Source organism: Coregonus clupeaformis, chromosome 6 (assembly GCF_020615455.1).
Source record: "Coregonus clupeaformis isolate EN_2021a chromosome 6, ASM2061545v1, whole genome shotgun sequence".
NCBI classification, from domain to species: Eukaryota; Metazoa; Chordata; class Actinopteri; order Salmoniformes; family Salmonidae; genus Coregonus; species Coregonus clupeaformis.
Genome location: NC_059197.1, coordinates 27994972 through 28019664, shown reverse-complemented (window position 1 = coordinate 28019664; position 24693 = coordinate 27994972). Strand labels below are relative to the sequence as shown.

Here is a 24693-nt window from a genome sequence, read left to right as displayed (position 1 = left end):
CTTCATAGCAAAGGGGATGAATACATATGCACGCACCACTTTTCCGTTATTAATTTTTTAGATGTTTTTGAAACAAGTAATTTTTCTCATTTCACTTCACCAATTTGGACTATTTTGTGTATGTCCATTACAATAGAAATAAAAATCAATTTAAATTACAGGTTGTAATGCAACAAAATAGGAAAAACGCCAAGGGGGATGAATACTTTTGCAAGGCACTGTAATTCCCTAATCAGTGAATCCAGTGAGGGAAGGCATGGTGCCATTTTCAGATGAAAGCCAGTGAGATGTGGTTGTTGTGCATTGAAAATGGAGGCTCCACTGTAGTTGTGCTTCCCCCTCATATCTCTAGTGAACATATTGTAGCCCAGGGCTTGTTCTTCTAACCCTCTGTTAAGTGAAGCTGGCTGGCTCAGATTACAGGTTAAGCTAATGTAAGGTTTGGTGTGTAGAATCCCCATCAGAGGACCCCACTTACCTAAATCACAGGGAATCACTGTCTGAGTGCACATCAAACAGGCCTAGAGCCTACCTCCCCCTACCACCTGACAATATTAGTCATGTACTACATGTATCCCTAGTTAGTTAGGTGTTACCTAGTTTGTTTTAGACCTTGGTATCAAATCTTACTGAGTAATGCGGTGGTGGTGTTATTTCTATTTCCATGAGATCAACAAAGTTGATAAAAACGTCTCCTTCGTCTGAAAATACAAAACATACTTCATCCGAAAAAGAAAAAAAATACATTTGTGATTACGTTTTATAATATAATTTGTTTGTTTCTGTCTGACCACTGTATTCTACTGATTGCCTAATACCCTTTTCACACTACTTAGTCGAGCCAAGATGTACTGCGCTGGCCCTGTTACGGGAACTGTGTTTGAAAGAACAATGTGAAAAGAAAATCCAAATCCAAGTCAGCACAGTACAGTTGGTTCGACAAAATGGAGTGGAAAGGGTACTAGTGTCTCTATAAAACCAGAGTCACTGCGTCTGCAGCGCGGTGTTTACAGCAGGGGCCAGTTGACCTTTAGGGGTTAGAGGTCACCTCAGAGGTCACCTGGTGACGCAGCAGTCCATCACTGCTCTGGGGTGGGCCAGCACAGATCTTAGAATGACACCTGTTTCTTCAATCACTGTGTTTGTAAGACCCCCGAGTAGGAGCTCTAGAGATTGGCAATCTATATGTCTGCTCATTGGGATCAAGACACGTCGTCAGTATAGTACCTACTGTTAACCTGCTAACTTTCTATGACTTTTAATAGGGTTTTTCCCTGACCACGTGACCTGGCTCTTGGCCCCAGTTATAGGCAATGACACAATAACTATGAACACACCAACATCCACAAACATGTCGGTTAAGGGAGTTTTGTTTTGTTTGGTAGGAGTGTGATCTGTACTGCGTATTAGACAGGCCTAGCCATGGCTGGAGCTAGATCTGTCCCTGATAAGACCTGGTTCCTCCACAGAGGAAATATGCCATCACTGGGGGGAAGGTGGGTTCTGGGGAAGGGTCCTGTTTATCTCCACCTACCTCTGAATTGCTAATTTCCAGATTGGCATCAGTGGCAGCCACACACAGGAAATGAGATTTGGGGCGAGGGCGAGGAAGAGGACATATTTGCCTTTACAGCTGAGGCTGGATGTAATCAGTTCCTCTATGTTTCTGTCTGTCCACAGGAGAGGCAGAGGCTGGAGACCATCCTGAACCTGTGTGCCGAGTACAACAAGGGCGACGGGCCCTTGGGGGGCGAGGCGGAGGGGAGGATGGGCTTCCCTGGGGGCCTGGGGGAGGGGGCAGCCAGGAGACCCTCTATGGACAGCTTGGTGCATCGTAGCATGGCCCAGAGACAACAGAGGGAGAGCGATGAGGAGAACCTCAAGGAGGAGTGCAGCAGTACAGAGAGCACCCATCAGGAGGTGAGGACGCCACTTCCTCCACAGGCCCTCCACAATGGAGGCAGATACCAGGTCAGACGCAGGGCCGTCTATTATCATTTTCATCATTTGTAGTACTTACTATGAGAACTACAGGCATGACATGCTAGTACTTACTATGAGAACTACATGCATGACATGCTAGTACTTACTATGAGAACTACAGGCATGACATGCTAGTACTTACTATGAGAACTACAGGCATGACATGCTAGTACTTACTATGAGAACTTCAGGCATGCCGTTGATATGAGAACAGCATGCAAGCACCTACTGCATGCATTTAAAGTGGAACATTGCTAGACATAGCCTGACCTAGACATAACCTGACCTAGACATAACCTGACCGAGATTCTGAAATGATTGATGGTCAAAAGGACACAGCATGAAGATCATGACATTTGTTTGTCAAGCAACAGTGTTTAACAAGGAGGCATGTGATGTAAATAGTCCCTCCCTAATGTGTGTGTGCGTGCAACATAGTCTGAAACAGTTAACTACTGCACATGGGCCATGCTCTTCACACTTATATGTAACAATGTGCCTGCCTCTTCTGTCTCTCTCCCCCTTCAGCATGAGGAGCAGTCTGTTTCGTGTGGTGTGGGGCGGGCAGAGCTGGGTTACCTGGAGGACGAGAGGGTCAGAGTTCTGGCCCGAGTCGACGAGCTCAAATCACGAATCACAGAGCTGGAGCAACAGCTACAGGAGTCCAAGCAGGAGGTAAGAAAGTCCATCACTTCAACTTCCAGATGGTAGACTACTTCTAATACTAGAATGATACGTGGGGAAGCTGAATGAAATACTGTGTGTGTGTGTGTTTGGGTCATGCTCATTTAGGTACACAAACAAGCAGAAAGTGATGGAATGAGCACTGGTGTCACATGTCACATGCACCGCTAGGCTGTGATTGGTCTGCTGTCTGTGGGGAAGCTATGTGATTGGAGCATGGGGCTCAGTGGGGCTCTTGTATGACGGGTGTGTGTGTTTCCCATCCCAGGCGGAGATGGAGCGGGCGCTGCTGCAGGGGGAGAGGCAGGCGGAACTGGACCAGGTAGAGGCGGAGACAGAGATCATCGGACAGCTGCAACACAAGCTGAAGGAGCTGGAGAACGCCATCCAGAGGGAGAAAGACAAGGTAGGAACCTGGGGGAAAACACTCACACACACACAGACATACACACACAGACAGATTAGTTCTAGCTCCATTTATAAACTTCTCATTCCAACGTTACTGTGTTGTATTTTAATGGAGAAAAACAGCAGAAAAAGTACTATTGTTAGTGAACTGCTTGTGTTGTCCTAGCACTCTGAGAGAGTGCTTATTGGAAAGACGGTGGATATGCAGACAGGGAGGTGAGATTTGTGAGATCTCAACATTGTGTTGTTTGAACACCACAGACACAACCCAACCCTCCTTTCCCTCCACTGGACTATGTTATAGGGCCTGTTCAGGAGGATGTAACGTTACAGAACGTTCACTTAGAAATATATCCTGTAGAACAGATATACGATTTTCTGACGGATAGAAAAGGGATTCATGGCAGTTCTATTCGTGATATTTCTATCTGCAACGTTCCAAACGTTTCACATCACTGAATATACACCTTCTAAGGGACTGAACAGCCTTTTCTGGTCTCTTGACATTCCTTAAAGGCATTGCTAAATCCTGGATGGCCTCCCAAGACCATATCTAGTTGGTTTTGCCATCCCAAGGTAAATTCACCCAGCCATAGCACTTGCTCTTCAACCCCCCCCCCAGCGAGGAATGCTCCGTCCTTCCATCTGTTATATGCATTGATGTTTTACCTTAGAAGAGCTTTGGACGATGGCACTTAGACGTAAGGATGGGTGTTTTGTCTTTATTTTTTTCTTTATTTTCCTTCAGGGCTTTCCTTCCTTCGGGGCTTTTTCTTCTTCTGCAGCTCGGCTCCACTAACCAGGCTCCATTAACTTCTAATCCTCTCACTGCTTCACTCAACAACTTCCTCTCCTCCTTTCCCTCTCCTCCCTTCCTCCACTGTCAGCCTGAAATCCATGTAGGTTATTAGCACTTGTCTTAAATGTGTCCCAAATGACACCCTATTCCCTATATAGTGTACTACTTTTGACCAGGGTTCATAGGGCTATGTAGGGAATAGGGTGCCATTTGGGACATAGGTGTGAATCGATCCTTTGGGTTTCTACTTCACTGAAGTTTTCGGGACCGGATGCTAGTGGGTATGAGTGGCTGGTTACTAAAAGTATATCTGTGGGAGTCCTTTTAGGAATGTTGTGTAGGCTTCACCGTCCACCACATAGTTCACAACATTACAGACGGTCTCTATTTGAAGGCTTTACACAACTGTATGTTGTTTCACCTAGTCATGTCACTCCACTGTTATAGGCTTTATGTAGACACACTCAAACCGAGAACCTGAAAGGGGTCATTGTCTTGTCTTTCCTTCTTAAGGCTTTTTTTTAAATCTTGTGATTTGTATATTACTGACGATTTTGGAGATTGTCTCACTTCCTGTGTCAAGTTAGAACCTTGAGACCCTGACGGTCTGTCTCAGCTAAAACTACAAATCAAAACTAAAGCTTAAACTAGAAAAACTACCTGTATTGTGTTGTCCCCTTCTCTACTTTTATTGCCATTGGTCACAGACCGAGGTGGAGCCAGAGCAGGGTGACAGTTAGGAAGATTGCCACTCAAACCCCAAAGCACCGCCCACACCCCTCTCCCACCCAGTGACTTTAGAGAATGCAGTAATGATAAAAAGGTTCTCGGTCTGCAGAACGTTTCCCTCTCTCTCCTGCATGGTCTACTCTATTCTACAGGTTATACAGTGGTGGCCCTCTAGAGGTAGTTTACCAGGCACTTTCACTACAATCAGACCCAGGCTCTAACTCTATCTCTCTTTATTCCACACATCCTCTCCTCTTCTTCTCAAAACGTATTGGAGGAAAAGATCCAAGGTTTTTCCACTTTGACCTTCCATTACGTTTAGAAGGAGGCGAGGAGAGCCAAACGCGAAAGAGCTCCATCCTGTACCAGCGAGAGCTTTTATTCCCTCCAGGGGTTTTGATATCACAGCCTCTGTGTCAGTAGGGCAGTGGTGCAGAGCATTAGAGTTACCCATGCTTACACCGCCTGCACTCACATGCAATAACAACAAAGATTTGTTGTTATTGATCGTTCCGTAAGCTTTTAACCAGAGACGCCCAGAGGGGACCCAACCCTGCTACCCTTCAGTTAACAGCCGTTGACCTTCTGTAATTCATACTTTAGCAGTGGGCCTTACTATGAGTAAGTGTTTTGTCTAATTTGGTATGAGCGAAACCTGGAAAATAACACAGAGGTATTTTCTGCGGTTGTATAATACAGCAGTTTTTAAAACATTTGAAGCACAATCGCAACCAACCATTATAACTAAAGCAACACATGAATTCGTAACGATATGCTGCTCATGGTTCATTTTGGGAAGCCCGAAGAAGCATGAATGTGACTTCTGATCATTCAGGCATGCCTACACATCCAGTTATAAACCTGTTCAAAACTAACTGGACTGACCTAAAGTATTAATACCAAAGCCACATGAAAATCTGGATGGGCCAATAATAATAATAATAATAATAATAATAATAATAATATTTTATTTATATATTATTTTTTATTTATTAAAGCCACATGAAAATCACTATCTTCAGAAACAACAAAGAGTCACCACCCAAAAGTGTCGAACCCTGCAGGTTGCAAATGTCTGGAAACAAGAAGTCTGTTCGGACCTGTTTGAGGCCTGGGTCATGTTTATTAGGCACCGAAAGGGGAAAAAAACTGACTTAAACAAGGAGGAACTATCTGGACGTTACAAAACATTTTAAAACGTTTTCAGTGTTGTGCCCTAATGAACACGACCCTGTAGTCCAGCACTTTTAAAGCTAGTCACTGGGGATTGATTTCACAGTATTATAAACTCCACAGATGCCCCATGTCCCTCCTCCTCTGGCTTATCCACTGTTGTGACCTCTAACATCGGAAGCTTTTTGCATGGCGTGGATTTGAGCAAGTGTGTATTTTTTTGCTTTCTCTCTCTGTTGTCCCCCCCTTCCTCTCCTCCCTCCCACCCCGGACGGTGTGTTCTTTCTAGGAGAGGGCAAATGTTGACGCAGAGCGCCGAGCCCTGGAGAGCCTCCAGGAGGGCTACAGTGAGCTGAAGAACCAGCTTCATAACTGCCCCGAGTCACTGAGGGAGCAGTTACAGGAACAGCTCAAAAGGGTCAGTCGTCAATCCACCCCAACCACCACCAAGACCACCACCCCCAACCACCACCAAGACCACCACCCCCATCCACCACCAAGACCACCACCCCCAACCACCACCAAGACCACCACCCCCAACCACCACCAAGACCACCACCCCCATCCACCCCTGAGACCCACCACCCCCAACCACCCCTGAGACCCACCACCCCCACCACCCCCAACCACCCGAGACCCACCACCCCCCACCACCCCCATCCACCCCTGAGACCCACCACCCCCAACCACCCCTGAGACCCACCACCCCCAACCACCCCTGAGACCCACCACCCCCAACCACCACCAAGACCATCACCCCCAACCACCACCAAGACCACCACCCCCATCCACCACCAAGACCACCACCCCCAACCACCCCTGAGACCCACCACCCCCAACCACCACCAAGACCATCACCCCCAACCACCACCAAGACCATCACCCCCAACCACCCCTGAGACCCACCACCCCCAACCACCACCAAGACCACCACCCCCAACCACCACCAAGACCACCACCCCCAACCACCACCAAGACCACCACCCCCAACCACCACCAAGACCACCACCCCAACCACCACCAAGACCACCACCCCAACCACCCCTGAGACCCACCACCCCCAACCACCACCAAGACCACCACCCCCAACCACCCCTGAGACCCACCACCCCCAACCACCACCAAGACCACCACCCCCAACCACCACCAAGACCACCACCCCCAACCACCCCTGAGACCCACCACCCCCAACCACCCCTGAGACCATCACCCCCAACCACCCCCAAGACCATCACCCCCAACCACCCCCAAGACCATCACCCCCAACCACCCCCAAGACCATCACCCCCAACCACCCCCAACCACCACCCCCATCCACCACCAAGACCACCACCCCCATCCACCACCAAGACCACCACCCCCAACCACCCCTGAGACCCACCACCCCCATCCACCACCAAGACCACCACCAAGACCACCACCCCCATCCACCACCAAGACCATCACCCCCATCCACCACCAAGACCATCACCCCCATCCACCACCAAGACCATCACCCCCAACCACCACCAAGACCATCACCCCCAACCACCACCAAGACCACCACCCCCAACCACCCCTGAGACCCACCACCCCAACCACCACCAAGACCATCACCCCAACCACCACCAAGACCATCACCCCCAACCACCCCCTGAGACCACCACCCCCATCCACCACCAAGACCACCACCCCCATCCACCACCAAGACCACCACCCCCAACCACCCCTGAGACCCACCACCCCCATCCACCACCAAGACCACCACCAAGACCACCACCCCATCCACCACCAAGACCATCACCCCCATCCACCACCAAGACCATCACCCCCATCCACCACCAAGACCATCACCCCCAACCACCACCAAGACCATCACCCCCAACCACCACCAAGACCACCACCCCCAACCACCCCTGAGACCCACCACCCCCAACCACCACCAAGACCATCACCCCCAACCACCCCTGAGACCCACCACCCCCAACCACCACCAAGACCATCACCCCCAACCACCCCTGAGACCCACCACCCCCAACCACCACCAAGACCATCACCCCCAACCACCACCAAGACCATCACCCCCAACCACCCCTGAGACCCACCACCCCCATCCACCACCAAGACCATCACCCCCAACCACCCCTGAGACCCACCACCCCCATCCACCACCAAGACCATCACCCCCAACCACCCCTGAGACCCACCACCCCCAACCACCACCAAGACCATCACCCCCAACCACCCCTGAGACCCACCACCCCCATCCACCACCAAGACCATCACCCCCAACCACCCCTGAGACCCACCACCCCCATCCACCACCAAGACCATCACCCCCAACCACCCCTGAGACCCACCACCCCATCCACCACCAAGACCACCACCCCAACCACCCCTGAGACCCACCACCCCATCCACCACCAAGACCATCACCCCATCCACCACCAAGACCATCACCCCAACCACCACCAAGACCATCACCCCCAACCACCACCAAGACCATCACCCCCAACCACCACCAAGACCATCACCCCCAACCACCCCTGAGACCCACCACCCCAACCACCACCAAGACCATCACCCCCAACCACCCCCAAGACCATCACCCCCAACCACCCCTGAGACCCACCACCCCCATCCACCACCAAGACCACCACCCCCAACCACCCCTAAAACCCACCACCCCCATCCACCACCAAGACCATCACCCCCAACCACCCCTGAGACCCACCACCCCCAACCACCACCAAGACCACCACCCCTGAGACCCACCACCCCCAACCACCACCAAGACCATCACCCCCAACCACCCCTGAGACCCACCACCCCCAACCACCACCAAGACCATCACCCCCAACCACCCCTGAGACCCACCACCCCCATCCACCACCAAGACCATCACCCCCAACCACCCCTGAGACCCACCACCCCCAACCACCACCAAGACCATCACCCCCAACCACCCCTGAGACCCACCACCCCCATCCACCACCAAGACCATCACCCCCAACCACCCCTGAGACCCACCACCCCATCCACCACCAAGACCACCACCCCCAACCACCCCTGAGACCCACCACCCCCATCCACCACCAAGACCATCACCCCCAACCACCCCTGAGACCCACCACCCCCATCCACCACCAAGACCATCACCCCCCAACCACCCCTGAGACCCACCACCCCCATCCACCACCAAGACCATCACCCCCAACCACCCCTGAGACCCACCACCCCCAACCACCACCAAGACCATCACCCCCAACCACCCCTGAGACCCACCACCCCCATCCACCACCAAGACCATCACCCCCAACCACCCCTGAGACCCACCACCCCCAACCACCACCAAGACCATCACCCCCAACCACCCCTGAGACCCACCACCCCCAACCACCACCAAGACCATCACCCCCAACCACCCCTGAGACCCACCACCCCCAACCACCACCAAGACCATCACCCCAACCACCCCTGAGACCCACCACCCCATCCACCACCAAGACCATCACCCCCAACCACCCCTGAGACCCACCACCCCCAACCACCACCAAGACCATCACCCCCAACCACCCCTGAGACCCACCACCCCCATCCACCACCAAGACCATCACCCCCAACCACCCCTGAGACCCACCACCCCCATCCACCACCAAGACCATCACCCCCAACCACCCCTGAGACCCACCACCAGAGACAGCAAGCGTCCCCCCGTCCCTTGTACCACGCACCCACCCACTCTCTCCACCCTCGTCTCTGAGCTACACCTATCCACCATTATGAAGGGAAATTCCAGCAGCGCCACATCTCAATTAGAGTATACTTACCTCCAGATTATTGAAGGACCCTGTAAGAGAATTACATGTTCACAAGAAGCTGAAGTGGTGTACTTACAGATTTACGAGTATAATGTCTACTGAACTCCTGGATATAGTGCATAGAATGCTGCACTTGACGGCGAAAGAAACTGAATTGGAATTCTAATTCTATGATGATAACTGATGTAAAACATTCGTAACATCCAAGAAGATGGCATGCAAATTTAGGGAAAGTTTCCTGGACACAGATTCATCCTAGACCTGGACTAAAAAGTATGCTCAATGGAGATTCTACATTGAATGTACTTTATAGCTCTGGATTAGGTTTAATCTGTGTCCGGGAAACCTGCCCTTAATGTTTATGCCAGATGCCAGTCCGTAATTGGTGCACAGTAGGCTACACCATCTTGGTATCATGAGACCTGGTGCATACCTCTTCAGGTACTGTTACTGGGACCTTTACCCCTTTAGCCGGGACTTGTTGAACTCTGCACATATGAAAATCCTGTCTTGTACCCATGACCTACATGTTATTGCCACAAGCTGCTGGAATTTCCCCTCTCTCTCCGCCACAACGATGTGCCTCTGAGCAAACAGGAGGAGTGTCAAAATGGCGTCTGGTGACTTCGGGGCGAGGTGCTGCATTGTGGTGATTTCTGGGTCATATGTGCGTTGCATGCGTTTCACACAGGAGTGTGTGTTTTGTCTGTCTGGTTGATACAGTCTCTGAGTCTGGAAGCATCCCTCTCTTCTTATAACCCCTTAATAACGGCTTACTAATTTATTAATGTAGACACTTACCACCACTCCCTGTCCTACTGTCTTTTCATATCTTTCCTCTGAATGGAAATGTGTATGTTTTGTCTGAATAATGTTTTATATCATCAGCTCTTTGAAAAGGCAGTCCATAGAAAGTGAATCTTGCATTTTGTCAGGCAGTGCAACTATTTATCAGCCAATTACATTTTGCACGTTAGCTCGATTCACTTTGCTATCCTATCCACGTAGTGTAGCATGACATATTGGCTGGCTGACTTGACATGAGAACAAATGCTATACAATTTTTCTTCATTACAGTACAGAAAGCAGATATAATACATTTTGTATACTTCTACATATCGCAAATGCTGCCTTGTACATCTCACTGGGTCATGTTCATTAGGCACCAAATGGAGGAACGGACTGAAGCAGGGGGGAACCACATGGACAAAAATACAAATGTTCTGTTGCAAAACATAAATAAATGTTTTCCGTTGCGTGCGCTGATGAACACGTCCCAGGTTTGCTGTAGACATCCTTCAGAAGTGCGACAGAGGCCCTTGAGTGGCCTGCTCTCCAAACACAGAGGGTCTAGCGATGTCAGTGATGACATGGGTGTTCTGATGCCCTGAGCCGTCACTCGTCAACGTCAGTAACGCTCCGATGAACTGACAGCAAGGGCAGCCCCTTGTCTTTCCCCCTCTAAAGCATAAGTGGCCCATTCTCACATCTATGTGTGGGTTTCTTGGGTTTATGGTAAAGGATCAAGACATTCAATTGGGTTCTCACATGCAAATCATCTATAAAATACAGTATAGAAGATAGTACTGTATAAGTACTTAAGTATTACTACAGTAAAAGCATAGTATTATATTTTATAACATACAGATAGTGGCCCTTGGGTTTCTCATTTTTGGAATTATTATTGGTGCAGCAGAGAGAACCTGCTTGTCACCAATCAGTCAAACTACTGGGCTATAAAATCTTCCAACCAATTAGACTCGCATGAGCAGAAATGCCTGTAATATTGATAGCTGTGTATACCACATCATTTTCACAATGGTATGGTGCTTCTGTATTGGTGGCATAGTGAAGTACAAACCTAGGATACAATGGCAAAGTTAATCCAAACAACATAATATTCAAGTCTATCAAAGCATGATCAAAGTAGTCATAGTGCTAAACAGAACTCCACCAATCCTTAGATAGAACCTCCATGAAGCTTACTCTGTGTCTGTCTAAAGTGACAACGCAGAACTCTTTTGAAGCACATTTTTTCTGTGGCCTACCGCCCCTGGTTGTGCTGGCTTGGCTTGGGCCTTGATCGCCGTGGCTCAGGAGCATGGTCATTGGCGAGAGCCAGGGGGACGGAGGGGGCTGGCGTGACCCTGTGGTGACCTTGGCTGTCTGTCTCTTGGGGTTGGTAGTTGTTGGTACTTTAGAACCCTTTTCACACTATCGTGCCAACCCACACTGGCTCGGGTATTTTCTCCACACATTGTGCTTTCTAGCACAGTTCCAGCAGCTATGGTGAATGGATGAATGCATTACCAGGCCAGCCAAATACAGCTCGGCTTGGCTTGGCTCAGCAGTGTGAAAACTGTATATTATAGGAGGCTGAGGCCTGATGTGGTTGTGACTCATTGTGATGGGCTCTGTGTGGGGTTCGACAGGAGGGCGAGACCCTGGAGTCAGAGACAAAGCAGTTTGAGGACCTGGAGTTCCAGCAGCTGGAGAGGGAGAGCAGCCTGGAGGAGGAGAGGGAGACCATCAGCCAGCAGCTGCTGCAGGAGAGGGCCGAGTACCACACCAGCGTGGCCAAGAGGAAGGTAATGGACTGAACTGGACCACAATGGCTGCTCCTATCTATTCTGACCACCGTTCATCATATCTGGAGCTGTGAATATGAATGTCTGTCAGAGAAACTAGCTCATTTCTGATGATGGCTAAATGCCTTTACAGGTTGAGAGTAAATAGTATGATCATTCACGTCAAGAATGGTGTTGGTGGGGATACCTGACAAAGACATACATGATTACTGCTTTGTTTTTGGTGTAGTGTATATTTTCTCAATTTAAAGTAATCTTGTTGAGTACCCCTTTAATTCAGCAATAACTCTCCAAACATGTTGTCTTCCAGGACAAGGTGGCAGCTCTGGAAGGCCAGGCCAGTCAGCTGGGACAGCAGGCGTCTCAGGAGTGTGACAGGCTGGCTAAGGACAGGAACCTTACCCTGCAGATTCTCCATAAGGTAACATTACAGTACAGTCCATATCTGGCCCAGCAGCCACTCTACGATCTACACATATACAGAAATGACATTGTTGGTTATTACTCCGTTTTTTGTAATTGGACTGGTGATTCCCATGAAACCCCTTTTGAAAATGACTATAATTTGAATCTAATCATTATCACTCTCTGGTCTTGCTTGACAAGTCATTACCACATGAAGGGCAATGTGCTGTGCCAGCCACCTCCGATTTAAGTCAATTAATTAAGAGCTTGTTGGCGGTTTTCCCATTTGTTGACATTTCACTTTCGATCTTCATTACTCGGCACATGTGCTGCCTTGTCCCCAGCTTTTCTGCAAGTGGCACATTTTCTAATTTGGTAAAGAAACTACGGCGATCCATAATCAGGACAGAGTCAGATAGTTTCAGCAATGTAACGTACAAGAAGCTATGTCTTAATACAACCATACTGTAACTAGGGGATAGTGATGGGTGAGGTAAGCTGTCATTTGGTCTTGTCACAGTCTCATGTGTTCTGGTGTCTCTGTGTTCTAGGAGAAAGAGAGACTATTGGCCCTAGAGAAGAGGTACCTCAGCCTTACTGGAGGAAGAAGTTTCCCTAAGAGTTCTAGCACCATGAAAGAGGTGAGGGGGGTTTATCTTACCGTCTTACAGGGGTCGCGCACCTACAAGGACAGTTATCTATCATGACGCAGACAGATGAACGGACCTCCACTCGGATCACTTGTCTAAAGCCACACTCCTTCATTTGTGAAAGAACAACAAAGACCAGCAACAAAAATGTTAACAATGGAGAAAATGCAAATAGTAGGCTTATGCTACTAGATTTCATCTGTTGTACATCTGTTGTTCTCAATTAATGATTTCCCATGAGTGCAACGTTACTTCAAGTACAAAATTACAGACTTTGGCTTTAAGGGAAATGTTATGGTTTATGTAGTTGAGATGGTAGAATGTTTAACTGGTGAATATAACTTTTTACCTCAGGTGTAGGTCTGGTGTGTGCTTGTTCTACTACTTGTGTGTCAGAGTAACCATTTATTTACTGTGTTTAACACGATGTGGTGTCGGCTTGTGAAGTATGGCCTTATTTACATTGTGGTCAGATACAGTTGATAACATCAGTCAAACTGGTTTGATCCGATAAATCAGATCCGACTGACATATTTTTTTTGATTGGAAACATCTGTAATTTGATGATGGATTGCACATAATATCTCAACACAGGCCAGCGAGATACAAATCTGATCTGAATCCCCGGCTGTGTTGTTTATTCTGAAAACCGATTTAGTCTCGTGCTGAACTCCCAATTCTGACATAACCTATCAACCTGCGTTCTTATGCATTTAGACCAAGTTCATTACATGAGATACCTATCAGTTTCATTGTTGAATTGGATATAATGGACTCTTTTAGACCACTGTAAACTAGCCCTATTAAACTGAGGATAACATGCAGGGGCACTCAATGTGCAATAACACCTATGATTGACCCTTTTGTGATTGACACTTATTATCCCAATACTGTATTGACACCTAGTGGAGGTTAGAGGGACATACACCGTAACTGCAACAGGAGCTGAAACCAGTGTCCCTGACTTCCTATTGAAACAGGAAGTGCTCCATATCAGCGAGACTGACCTGTTAGAGGACTCCCACTCCCAGCATCCTTTCTGCCAACCCACTGCTTCATATTTAAGCTCCTCCTCTCAGTTATACCCAGGGGGCAGCCCGTCAGAGGTAACCAGACTAACTGTCACTGCATGACACCTAAATTCACTCACTGTAACCCCCCATGCACAGTTTGTCCAAAAATTAAAGGCCCACTCTGTGATATTTACAGCTTTATAGGAAACTAAGTTCCGAGGCTGCCATTTTATTGTTGTTTTTTCATTAAGGAGTGGGCCTTTAAGAGGTCTGCGTGAGTTATGTCTTGTTACCCCCAATCACTCATAGCAAATTTCACCCTGCCCCCCATATGTAGCTTAAAAACACATTTGGTCATCCTGTGAGGCCCTTGAAGTACGGTACTGATTTGAATGTCGTCATTGTTTGTCTTTATGAAATACTTGGTCTGTTGGATTAACTGTGGCCATTTTAATTGATGTTGTGTGTCTCCAACTTTTAGAATGGGCAAAAGCATAAACAACTCATGCTACAACTGGGGTGTGAGGATGCTGTGTTTGTGTGAAGATTTAGCCAGAGGCTCACATGCACAATACTTTGTCTCTCATTGAAGTGTACTATTCTGTTTGGTTTGTGTAGTACACATTTCTCTATTAGCATTTTGCTATCCTTTGAAGATGGCGAGAGCTTGTTGACATCTCTGTTATTGTATTCTTTTGCCACATGTTTTCAGTTCTCCAGCTCGATGTGAGCCTTGGGGAATTGTGGGAAATTACAGGGTAGAGAAATGCTGTGCTCTTTATTTTGTCCGTTCATATACAGTGAGGGGAAAAACGTATTTGATCCCCTGCTGATTTTGTACGTTTACCCACTGACAAAGACATGATCAGTCTATAATTTTAATGGTAGGTTTATTTGAACAGTGAGAGACAGAATAACAACAAAAAAATCCAGAAAAACGTATGTCAAAAATGTTATAAATTGATTTGCATTTTAATGAGGGAGATAAGTATTTGACCCCTCTGCAAAACATGACTTAGTACTTGGTGGCAAAACCCTTGTTGGAAATCACAGAGGTCAGACGTTTCTTGTAGTTGGCCACCAGGTTTGCACACATCTCAGGAGGGATTTTGTCCCACTCCTCTTTGCAGATCTTCTCCAAGTCATTAAGGTTTCGAGGCTGACGTTTGGCAACTCGAACCTTCAGCTCCCTCCACAGATTTTTCTATGGGATTAAGGTCTGCAGACTGGCTGAGCCACTCCAGGACCTTAATGTGCTTCTTCTTGAGCCACTCCTTTGTTGCCTTGGCCGTGTGTTTTGGGTCATTGTCATGCTGGAATACCCATCCACGACCCATTTTCAATGCCCTGGCTGAGGGAAGGAGGTTCTCACCTATGATTTGACGGTACATGGCCCCGTCCATCGTCCCTTTGATGCGGTGAAGTTGTCCTGTCCCCTTAGCAGAAAAACACCCCCAAAGCATAATGTTTCCACCTCCATGTTTGACGGTGGGGATGGTGTTCTTGGGGTCATAGGCAGCATTCCTCCTCCACCAAACACGGCGAGTTGAGTTGATGCCAAAGAGCTCCATTTTGGTTACCAATTGTTTTCTTGGTGACTATGGTCCCAGCTGCCTTGATCATTGACAAGATCCTCCCGTGTAGTTCTGGGCTGATTCCTCACCGTTCTCATGATCATTGCATCTCCACGAGGTGAGATCTTGCATGGAGCCCCAGGCTGAGGGAGATTGACAGGTCTATTGTGTTTTTTCCATTTGCGAATAATCGTACCAACTGCTGTCACCTTCTCACCAAGCTGCTTGGCAATGGTTTTGTAGCCCATTCCAGCCTTGTGTAGGTCTACAATCTTGTACCTGACATTCTTGGAGAGCTCTTTGGTCTTGGCCATGGTGGAGAGTTTGGAATCTGATTGATTGCTTCTGTGGACAGGTGTCTTTTATACAGGTAACAAGCTGAGATTAGGAGCAGTCCCTTTAAGAGTGTGCTCCTAATCTCAGCTCGTTACCTGTATAAAAGACACCTGGGAGCCAGAAATCTTTCTGATTGAGAGGGGGTCAAATACTTATTTCCCTCATTAAAATGCAAATCAATTTATAACATTTTTGACATGTGTTTTTCTTGATTTTTTTGTTGTTATTCTGTCTCTCACTGTTCAAATAAACCTACCATTAAAATTATAGACTGATCATTTCTTTGTCAGTGGGCAAACGTACAAAATCAGCAGCGGATCAAATACTTTTTTCCCTCACTGTAGTTGTTCATGTTTTTCACACAAGCTTGTGTGTTTATGTTTTAAAAACACAAGATAAAGCAGCAGCTTGTCTTGGAAGGTTGTAAAGTGTGTGCACGTGCAAATTTTTTATATGGGTGCACATCCGTGTGTGTGTATGAGTATGCATATTATGAAAAGGACGTGTCATGGAGTGAGCTCATGGCCTCTTGTCCTGTTTGGTTTGCGTTGCTTTACTTTGGCTCTCAGGAGTACATGAAGCTCTCGGATGTCTATAAGATGTATGGGAGTGATTGCCATGACACCCAACTCACCACCTCTGCTCAGCATGGCCTCTCGCTCACCCTAGACGCAGCTGTCCCCTGCGAGGTACCATTGCCCTCTTTCTCTCTCTCACTATGTCTCACTCTCTTTCACTCTATCTTTCTCTCCTTATCACTCGCCCTCGGTTTCTTTCTCTTTCTTTCTCTCTCTCACTCCATCTTTTCATTCTTTCACCTGTTCTTCCTCTCTCTAGCTGTCTGCTTCTAGGTAGCTTACTGTACTTACAAATTGCTGTATTGGCTTTCTGCTACATGGCCCTCTCCTTGATATAATCAGCTCAACTAACCTCTGCATTACTGATTTGAGAATTTTGAGGATAATGGTACCAGACCTGGATCAAACACATACAGTGCATTCGGAAAGTATTCAGACCCCTTGACTTTTCGACATCTTGTTACATTACAACCTCATTATAAAATTGATTAAATTGTATACATTTTTTTTTTTTATATCACATTTACATAAGTATTCAGACCCTTTACTCAGTACTTTGTTGAAGCACCTTTGGCAGCGACTACAGCCTCAAGTCTTCTTTGGTATGACGCTACAAGCTTGGCACACCTGTATTTGGGGAGTTTCTCCCATTCTTCTCTGCAGATCCTCTCAAGCTTTGTCAGGTTGGATGGGGAGCGTCGCTGCACAGCTATTTTCAGGTCTCTCCAGAGATGTTCAATCGGGTTCAAGTCCGGGCTCTGGTTGGGCCACTCAAGGACATTCAGAGACTTGTCCCGAAGCCACTCCTGGGTTGTCTTGGCTGTGTGTTTAGGGTCGTTGTCCTGTTGGAAGGTGAACCTTCTCCCCAGTCTGAGGTCCTGAGCACTCTGGAGCAGGTTTTCATCAAGGATTTCTCTGTACTTTGATCCGTTCATATTTCCCTCGATCCTGACTAGTCTCCCAGTCCCTGCCGCTGAAAAACACCATAGGGATGGTGCCAGATTTCCTTGACGTGATGCTTGGCATTCAGGCCAAAGACTTCAATCTTGGTTTCATCAGACCAGAGAATCTTGTTTCTCATGTTCTGAGAGTCCTTTAGGTGCCTTTTGTAAACTCCAAGCGGGCTGTCATGTGCTTTTTACTGAGGAGTGGCTTCCGTCTGGCCACTCTACCATAAAGGCCTGATTGGTGGAGTGCTGCAGAGATTGTTGTCCTTCTGAAAGGTTCTCCCATCTCCACAGAGGAACTCTGGAGCTTTGTCAGAGTGACCGTCAGGTTCTTGGTCACCTCCCTGACCAAGGCCCTTCTCCCTCGATTGCTCAGTTTTGGACAATTCAATCCATTTTAGAATAAGGCTGTAACGTAACAAAATGTGGAAAAAGGGAAGGGGTCTGAATACTTTCCGTATGCATTGTATCTCATATACATTCAAAAACTTGCCAGTATTTTAGGTGAGCTTAATTTAGATTGGAGCTTGCACTTTTGGAACTATTTAATTGGATCCATTGTACCAGGCTACTGAATCAAGCACAGCTCAAGTATTTTACATATGTATTTGACCCAGGTCTGGATGGTATGATGGGTTGATATTATTGAAAGACTATTCATGTGTGAGTCAGGTTTACTGGCATGTATTTCACATGCTGTCCTTGTTGCTGCTGTTTTCCTCCCTGTTGATGTGTGTCCTTCTCTGCCTGTGTTTCCCTCTCTTTCCCTCTTTGCCCTTTGACCTCCTGTCTGCCTGTCTATCTGTGGCTCCCTGAATGAAGGAGTACGTGACTGTGGGCCAGTTAACTCAGATCTTTGGGATGCCGAAGGTCGAGTCCTCCCCTACCTCTCCTCTTCGGCCCCTCCAGTCAAGAGCGGGAGACCCCGCCTTCTCCTGCCTCTCCTTTCCTCATGGCTCCTGCCCCTCTCTCTCTGTTGAGGTGTGTCTCTGGTCTCTCTCTCTTCCTTCTCACCCACCTCTCCTCCACCTCTCGTTTCTGTGAAGATGCCCCAAATGCCCCCTCGACCCCAGTGTCCAAAGCTGGTTGGATTGACGTCATTACAACCAGTTTTCAACCATGTTTGTAATTGGTTGTAAACTGGTTGTATTGATGTCATTTCAACCAGTTTTTCCCCATTGAGACACGTAGCATTTGCTGATGTTTCAAGAAGATGAACATTGACACAAAAAAACATAACATTTAGAAAAATATGTATATTTCTGTCACTCCACCTGTTCCTCTTATTTGCTCATTAATGCTTTATTTTCCTATTTCTCTTCCTCTTCTACTCCACTCTCTTGCTCTGTCCATCCTGTCCTTTGCCTCTCTGCTGCCTCTTACTGTGGACTCTTAACTGCGGCCCTCTAGTACCAGCCTGAGCGCAGTAGGCCTCAAATCCCCACTCTAGATTTAGAGCAGTGGTACCAGGAGGTGATGGCTGCTGGGGAGAGCAGCCAGCTCTGCCCCCCTCCCCCTCTACCAGCTAAATCTCTCTCCGCTCGCAGGCCTATGCAGGTAATTCTCAGAGGCGCTGCCTACTCCTCTTTTCCATTCCTCCCCTCTTCCATTGCTTCTGTTCTGTCTTCAAATGGCTTTTCAAGTGCAGTGTGCTTTGTTGATTGTTCAATGATGGTCTGTCTGGGCTTGCTGCCACTCATGCATTTAGTTTTCCCTTTGTCATTAGTTTGAATTCTTTAAGCATCTTTCACATGCTTTACGGTAATCTGTTTGTATGTTTTGTCAGTATTCAATCAAGCAGTAGTACCACTCATGGATGTCATTACATTGCACTGGAATATGAAATGTTCAACCTGGTTGAATATTCAAAAATAATTCTGTAAAATGTGCATTGTATTTGATTTACTACTAGGTTATACTATAGTACATAGAAGTACAGCCAAAGGGTTGGGATCAATTCCAAGTACTTGAAATATAAATTTACCCCAATCTGGGTATAGCCAAGACTGCAATCAATCTGCTTTATTTACTGGCACAATGAAAAGCCATAAGAACTCATACTGTCACGATCGTCATAAGAGGCAGACCAAGGCTCAGCGTGATAAGCGTACATTCTTTTAATGAGTACACACACGAACAAAACAATAAACGATACGTGAAGTCCTAGGGTTAAACACAAACCTTACGGATCAAGATCCCACAATACAAAAGTGCCAACAGGCTGCCTAAGTATGGTTCCCAATCAGAGACAACGAGAATCAGCTGCCTCTGATTGGGAACCACCCTGGCCAACATAGAAATACAACGATCTAGAACAGAAACATAGAAAACTAAACATAGAAACTAACACCCTGGCTCAACATAAAGAGTCCCCAGAGCCAGGGCGTGACACATACTGTATGGCCAACTGAGGTCTTGGGACAAACCACCTGAAGGTTGTGGTTACAACAGGGTGTGTGTCTTCACACTGGCATCTGCCAGTAAAGCACTTTGACACTGACTCTGTCATTACACCTGTGGGAGGAATCAAAGGACCACCGATAAAAGGGATGCTGCTGGTGCTGCCATAATAATCATTGGCTGTGTCTGATAACTCAGTAGTAGTAGCAATTAAAGTTCACTCACCAAAAGTAGGCTGCTTTAGCATTTTCAAAGATATTAATCAATATGTTGGTTGAATTGAAATGTCAATAAATGTGCCTTTGAAAACGCTAAAGAAGCCTATTGTTTTGTATTTGTACCCTACTGTACTTCTCACAGCATCTCCCACCAGACTAGTTTTGAATAAGCACCACAGTTTATATTTCTCATTCCATTTAATGTAATACATGTTCTACTATGTGCGGGGTAACCTCAAACAATTAGTCTACTGCGTTTTGATAGCTGATCCTGGTCCGTCTTCACTCCTCCTCCCAGGTGTTCCGCTCCAAGCTGGACAGTGAAGCTGGACAGACGGTACATCAACCCAAAGCAGGCTCCGGATCCCATCTGCAGTACGTAGCCGCCACACTGGGACGCAACACAACCTCCAAGGTAAACCTCATCACCTCCGCTCCATCACTACTGGTTGGCTAGTAGGGTCTTCAGCGGATTATGTAATCAACTATTATTATTTGAGGTTTATTTAAGGTTCATTTGAATAGTACACATTCACAGCTTAAATCTGAATTGCAGCCTACTCCTGCTTAAATACATATTACCAAATTAAAATACAAAATAGAAGGTACTGGTGTAGGAGGGAGGTCAAGTGTGTGGCTGGATCGTGTAGATCTTTTCTGAGGCAGCCATTTGCTGTAATCCTGTGATTTAACTAGCTTCATCATAATAGTATATGGTAAGTTTCCATGAGAAAGGTTACAAGCACATAGGGCCCTTAAACATAATCAATCTGAAGGTACACTACATGACCAAAAGTATGTGGTCACCTGCTCGTCGAACATCTCATTCCAAAGTCATGGGCATTAATATGGAGTTTGCTGCTATAACAGCCTCCACTCTTCTGGGAAGGCTTTCCACTAGATGTTGGAACATTGCTGCAGGGACTTTCTTCCATTCAGCCACAAGAGCATTAGCGAGGTCGGGCACTGATGTTGGGTGATTAGGCCTGGCTCGCAGTCGGCGTTCCAATTCATCCCAAAGGTGTTAGTTGGGGTTGAGGTCAGGGCTCTGTGCAGGCTAGTCAAGTTCTTCCACACCAATCTCAACAAACCATTTCTGTATGGACCTCGCTTTGTGCACTGGGGCATTGTAATGCTGAAACAGGAAAGGGCCTTCCCCAAAGTGTTGCCACAAAGTTGGAAGCACAGAATCATCTAGGATGTCATCGTATGCTGTAGCGTTACGATTTTATTTAAGGAGCCTAGCCCGAACCATGAAAAACAGCCCCAGACCATTGTTCCTCCTCCACCAAACTTTACAGTTGGCACTATGCATTCAGGCAGGTAGCGTTCTCCCGGCATCCGCCAAACGCAGATTCATCTGTCGGACTGCCAGATGCTGAAGCGTGATTCATCACTCCAGAGAACGCGTTTCCAATGCTCCAGAGTCCAATGGAGGCGAGCTTTACACCACTCCAGCCGACGCTTGGCATTGCGAATGGTGATTGTAGGCTTGTGTGAGGGTAGGCTTGTGTGAGGCTATGCTTGGCCATGGAAACCCATTTCATGAAGCTCCCGACGAACAGTTTATTTTTTATATTTTTATTTTTAGTAATTTAGCAGACGCTCTTATCCAGAGCGACTTACAGGAGCAATTAGGGTTAAGTGCCTTGCTCAAGGGCACATCGACAGAAGTTATTGTGCTGACGTTGCTTCCATAGGCAGTTTGGAACCCGGTAGTGAGTGTTGCAACCGAGGACAGACGATTTTTCCACTCGCGGTCCCGTTCTGTGAGCTTGTGTGGTCTACCACTTCATGGCTGAGCCGTTGTTGCTCCTAGACGTTTCCACTTCACAATAACAGCACTTATAGTTGACCGGAGGAGCTCTAGCAGGGCAGAAATTTGACGAACTGACTTGTTGGAAAGGTGGCATCCTATGACAGTGCCACGTTGGAAGTCACTGAGCACTTCAGTAAGGCCATTCTACTGCCAATGTTTGTCTATGGAGATTGTATGGCTGTGTGCTCGATTATATACACCTGTCCGCAACGGGTGTGGCTGAAATAGCCGAATAAACTAATTTGAAGGGGTGTCCACATACTTTTGTATATATAGTGTATGTATCCTGCTCAGGTCACCTGGTGTTTTGATTTGACCTAGCATGTGGCTACATACCGGTAAACAACGGCAGGTTGTTAGTGTTGTGTGTTACATGATAGTATCAGATTTACAGATTATATTGCTCACAAGACAGAGAGCTTGATGTTTATCTGTAGCTGTTGTCAAAGGTTAATGCATAGCATATAAGTATTTTTGTGTAAACCTTGATGGTTTTTAATTTGTGTACTGCCATTGCGTTGATATGTTGCTGTATGTGTTTTTCATTGTTATTTGAATTTAATCAATCAATCACTCTCTTTCTTTTGTGTCCTTCCAGAGCCCACTGATGGTCCCCAACAGTACAGGCAGTTTGCCACGGAACTTGGCTGCCACCATGCAGGACATAGAGACCAAGAGAGCGCTAGCCTTACAGCAGAAAGGTAACAGCCTTTTGGGGGTTTACACCAGGCTACTGTCCCATGTTCTGGTCTGAGGCAAGAGTTTCCTTATAGGGTTCCAGCAGTAAACATCAACATGGAATTAGTATAGTTATAATGTGTTTAAGATGGTCCTCTCCAGGTTTCTATGAACAAGATTTGTTGTCTGTCATTTCAAGATTTCCTGTCACGCTTCAGAGAAACCACACCCCATCCCTGTCCCTGTCCCTATCATCCCACTTCCTCCCCCACCCAGTCTCTTCCTCCACGGTTATGACCCCTCCCTCACTTGCCTCCTCTAGCTCGGATTTAACCACCATGTTGTCCTCCTGTCTGTCTCTGTCTGTCACCCTGTCCTTCCGTCCCTCCATCCCAACCATCCCTCTCTCCATCCACTCTCTATGTCACAGAGTCCTCCTTGCCTTCCACGTCTGAGTCTCCCTGCTCCACCATGGACAATCCCACAGACAGACAGATAGACAGACAGACCTCTGAGCCTGGGAGTGGGTTTGGTCTCATGTTCATCTCATAAAAGTCTTACGTTCATCTCATATAAACTCTCCATCCTTCTTCTCCATCTTCTTGTCTGCCTCCATCCTCCTGCTGAGAATCAACAATGCATGTGTTCGGTTGAAGCAGTGCTTTTCATCTGTCGGGCCACCTTTGATCCACTTTAACTTTGCGCCTGTTTTTAGAGCGGTATCTGTCAGTTATATGATGGATAGCTAGCATGGGTTTGAACTTGAAGATAACTTCCTTGGGTTACTGGATCATTTTGTATTTGTATTTTTGCTGCTACTGTACTTAAGAAGCTTTGGTGATGAGGAAACATGTTGCTGGTTGAATTGAGCTTGGGCTTTTGATAATACCAAGCACATACATGTTGTATGTTTGATGTATGTGTGGGGCCTGGTTTCATCTGTCACTGACCTGTGGTACTTTACATGGACTCACATGCAATCTTTTAGGTTTACTCTGTCTTCATAGCTGGGTGAGTCTGATCGTCATGACCTTTTGCTTGGCAAGTGGATATGAATCGTGTGTGTGTGTGTGTGTGTGTGTGTGTGTGTTTGAGTTGGTTGAGGGGTGAGTATGTGTGTCTGCATGCTGAGGGCACTGCCATGCATCCTGGAACAGTCATCATGGGACATGATGGGGTATCCCTGGACGTGATCAAACAACCCACAGATCAGCTGTGACCTCCTACTTCCTCCCTCTCTCTGTCCCTCTCCCTCCACCCTCAGGCCACCAGGTGATCGAGGAGCAGCGGCGGCGTTTGGCCGAGCTGAAGCAGCGGGCTGCAGTGGAGGCCCAGTGTCAATGGGATGCGCTCCACGGCTCACAGACCCACCTCAACACCCAGTACGCCCCCTCTCACGTCCACGGCCCTCCCATGGTGCACCACTCCATCCTGCACCACCAGCCACCGTCGGCGGGCGAGCAGCCGTACGACACACTGAGCCTGGAGAGCTCTGACAGCATGGACACCAGCGTCTCCACCGGCAACAACTCGGCCTGCTCCCCCGACAACATGTCCAGGTCAGAGAAACGCGCACACACACACATGCCTACCATCAAACACACAGACACACACACACATACCTTCGAACACACACACACACGCTTCACCGATAACATATCCAGGTCAAGGTCAGAGAGAGGTACACTCAGCCTTACATGACACACACACACACACAAACGCTGGCTAATGTCTGCCAAGGGATCTCCGACAAGTAACCACATGGGTCAAATGACTCCTCCCCACGTCTTGTCTGACTGAATTGTGCAACATCTGTCAATTTGGTCAAGCTGTCTTGTATCAGCTCATTATTCATTACTGCCTGTCTACTAGTGACAAAAGAAGCAAGCATGTCTGCTCAGCTGTTGTCCA

At 47.5% G+C, this 24693-nt stretch overlaps 1 protein-coding gene across 2 annotated transcripts in view; it reads left to right on the top strand.

The window, feature by feature from the left end:
• LOC121567642 (pleckstrin homology-like domain family B member 1) overlaps positions 1-24693 on the top strand; it is a 96434-nt gene that overhangs the window by 64342 nt on the left and 7399 nt on the right. For both annotated transcript variants that reach the window (XM_045219800.1, XM_045219804.1), the window contains 15 exons: positions 1681-1971; positions 2512-2658; positions 2936-3073; positions 6066-6194; positions 12009-12164; positions 12475-12585; positions 13121-13210; positions 14200-14325; positions 16712-16831; positions 18490-18648; positions 19078-19224; positions 20584-20700; positions 22703-22805; positions 23213-23305; positions 24047-24341. In XM_045219800.1, coding sequence (XP_045075735.1) covers positions 1681-1971; positions 2512-2658; positions 2936-3073; positions 6066-6194; positions 12009-12164; positions 12475-12585; positions 13121-13210; positions 14200-14325; positions 16712-16831; positions 18490-18648; positions 19078-19224; positions 20584-20700; positions 22703-22805; positions 23213-23305; positions 24047-24341 — 2222 coding nt within the window. The remainder of the gene's footprint in view (positions 1-1680; positions 1972-2511; positions 2659-2935; positions 3074-6065; positions 6195-12008; positions 12165-12474; positions 12586-13120; positions 13211-14199; positions 14326-16711; positions 16832-18489; positions 18649-19077; positions 19225-20583; positions 20701-22702; positions 22806-23212; positions 23306-24046; positions 24342-24693) is intronic.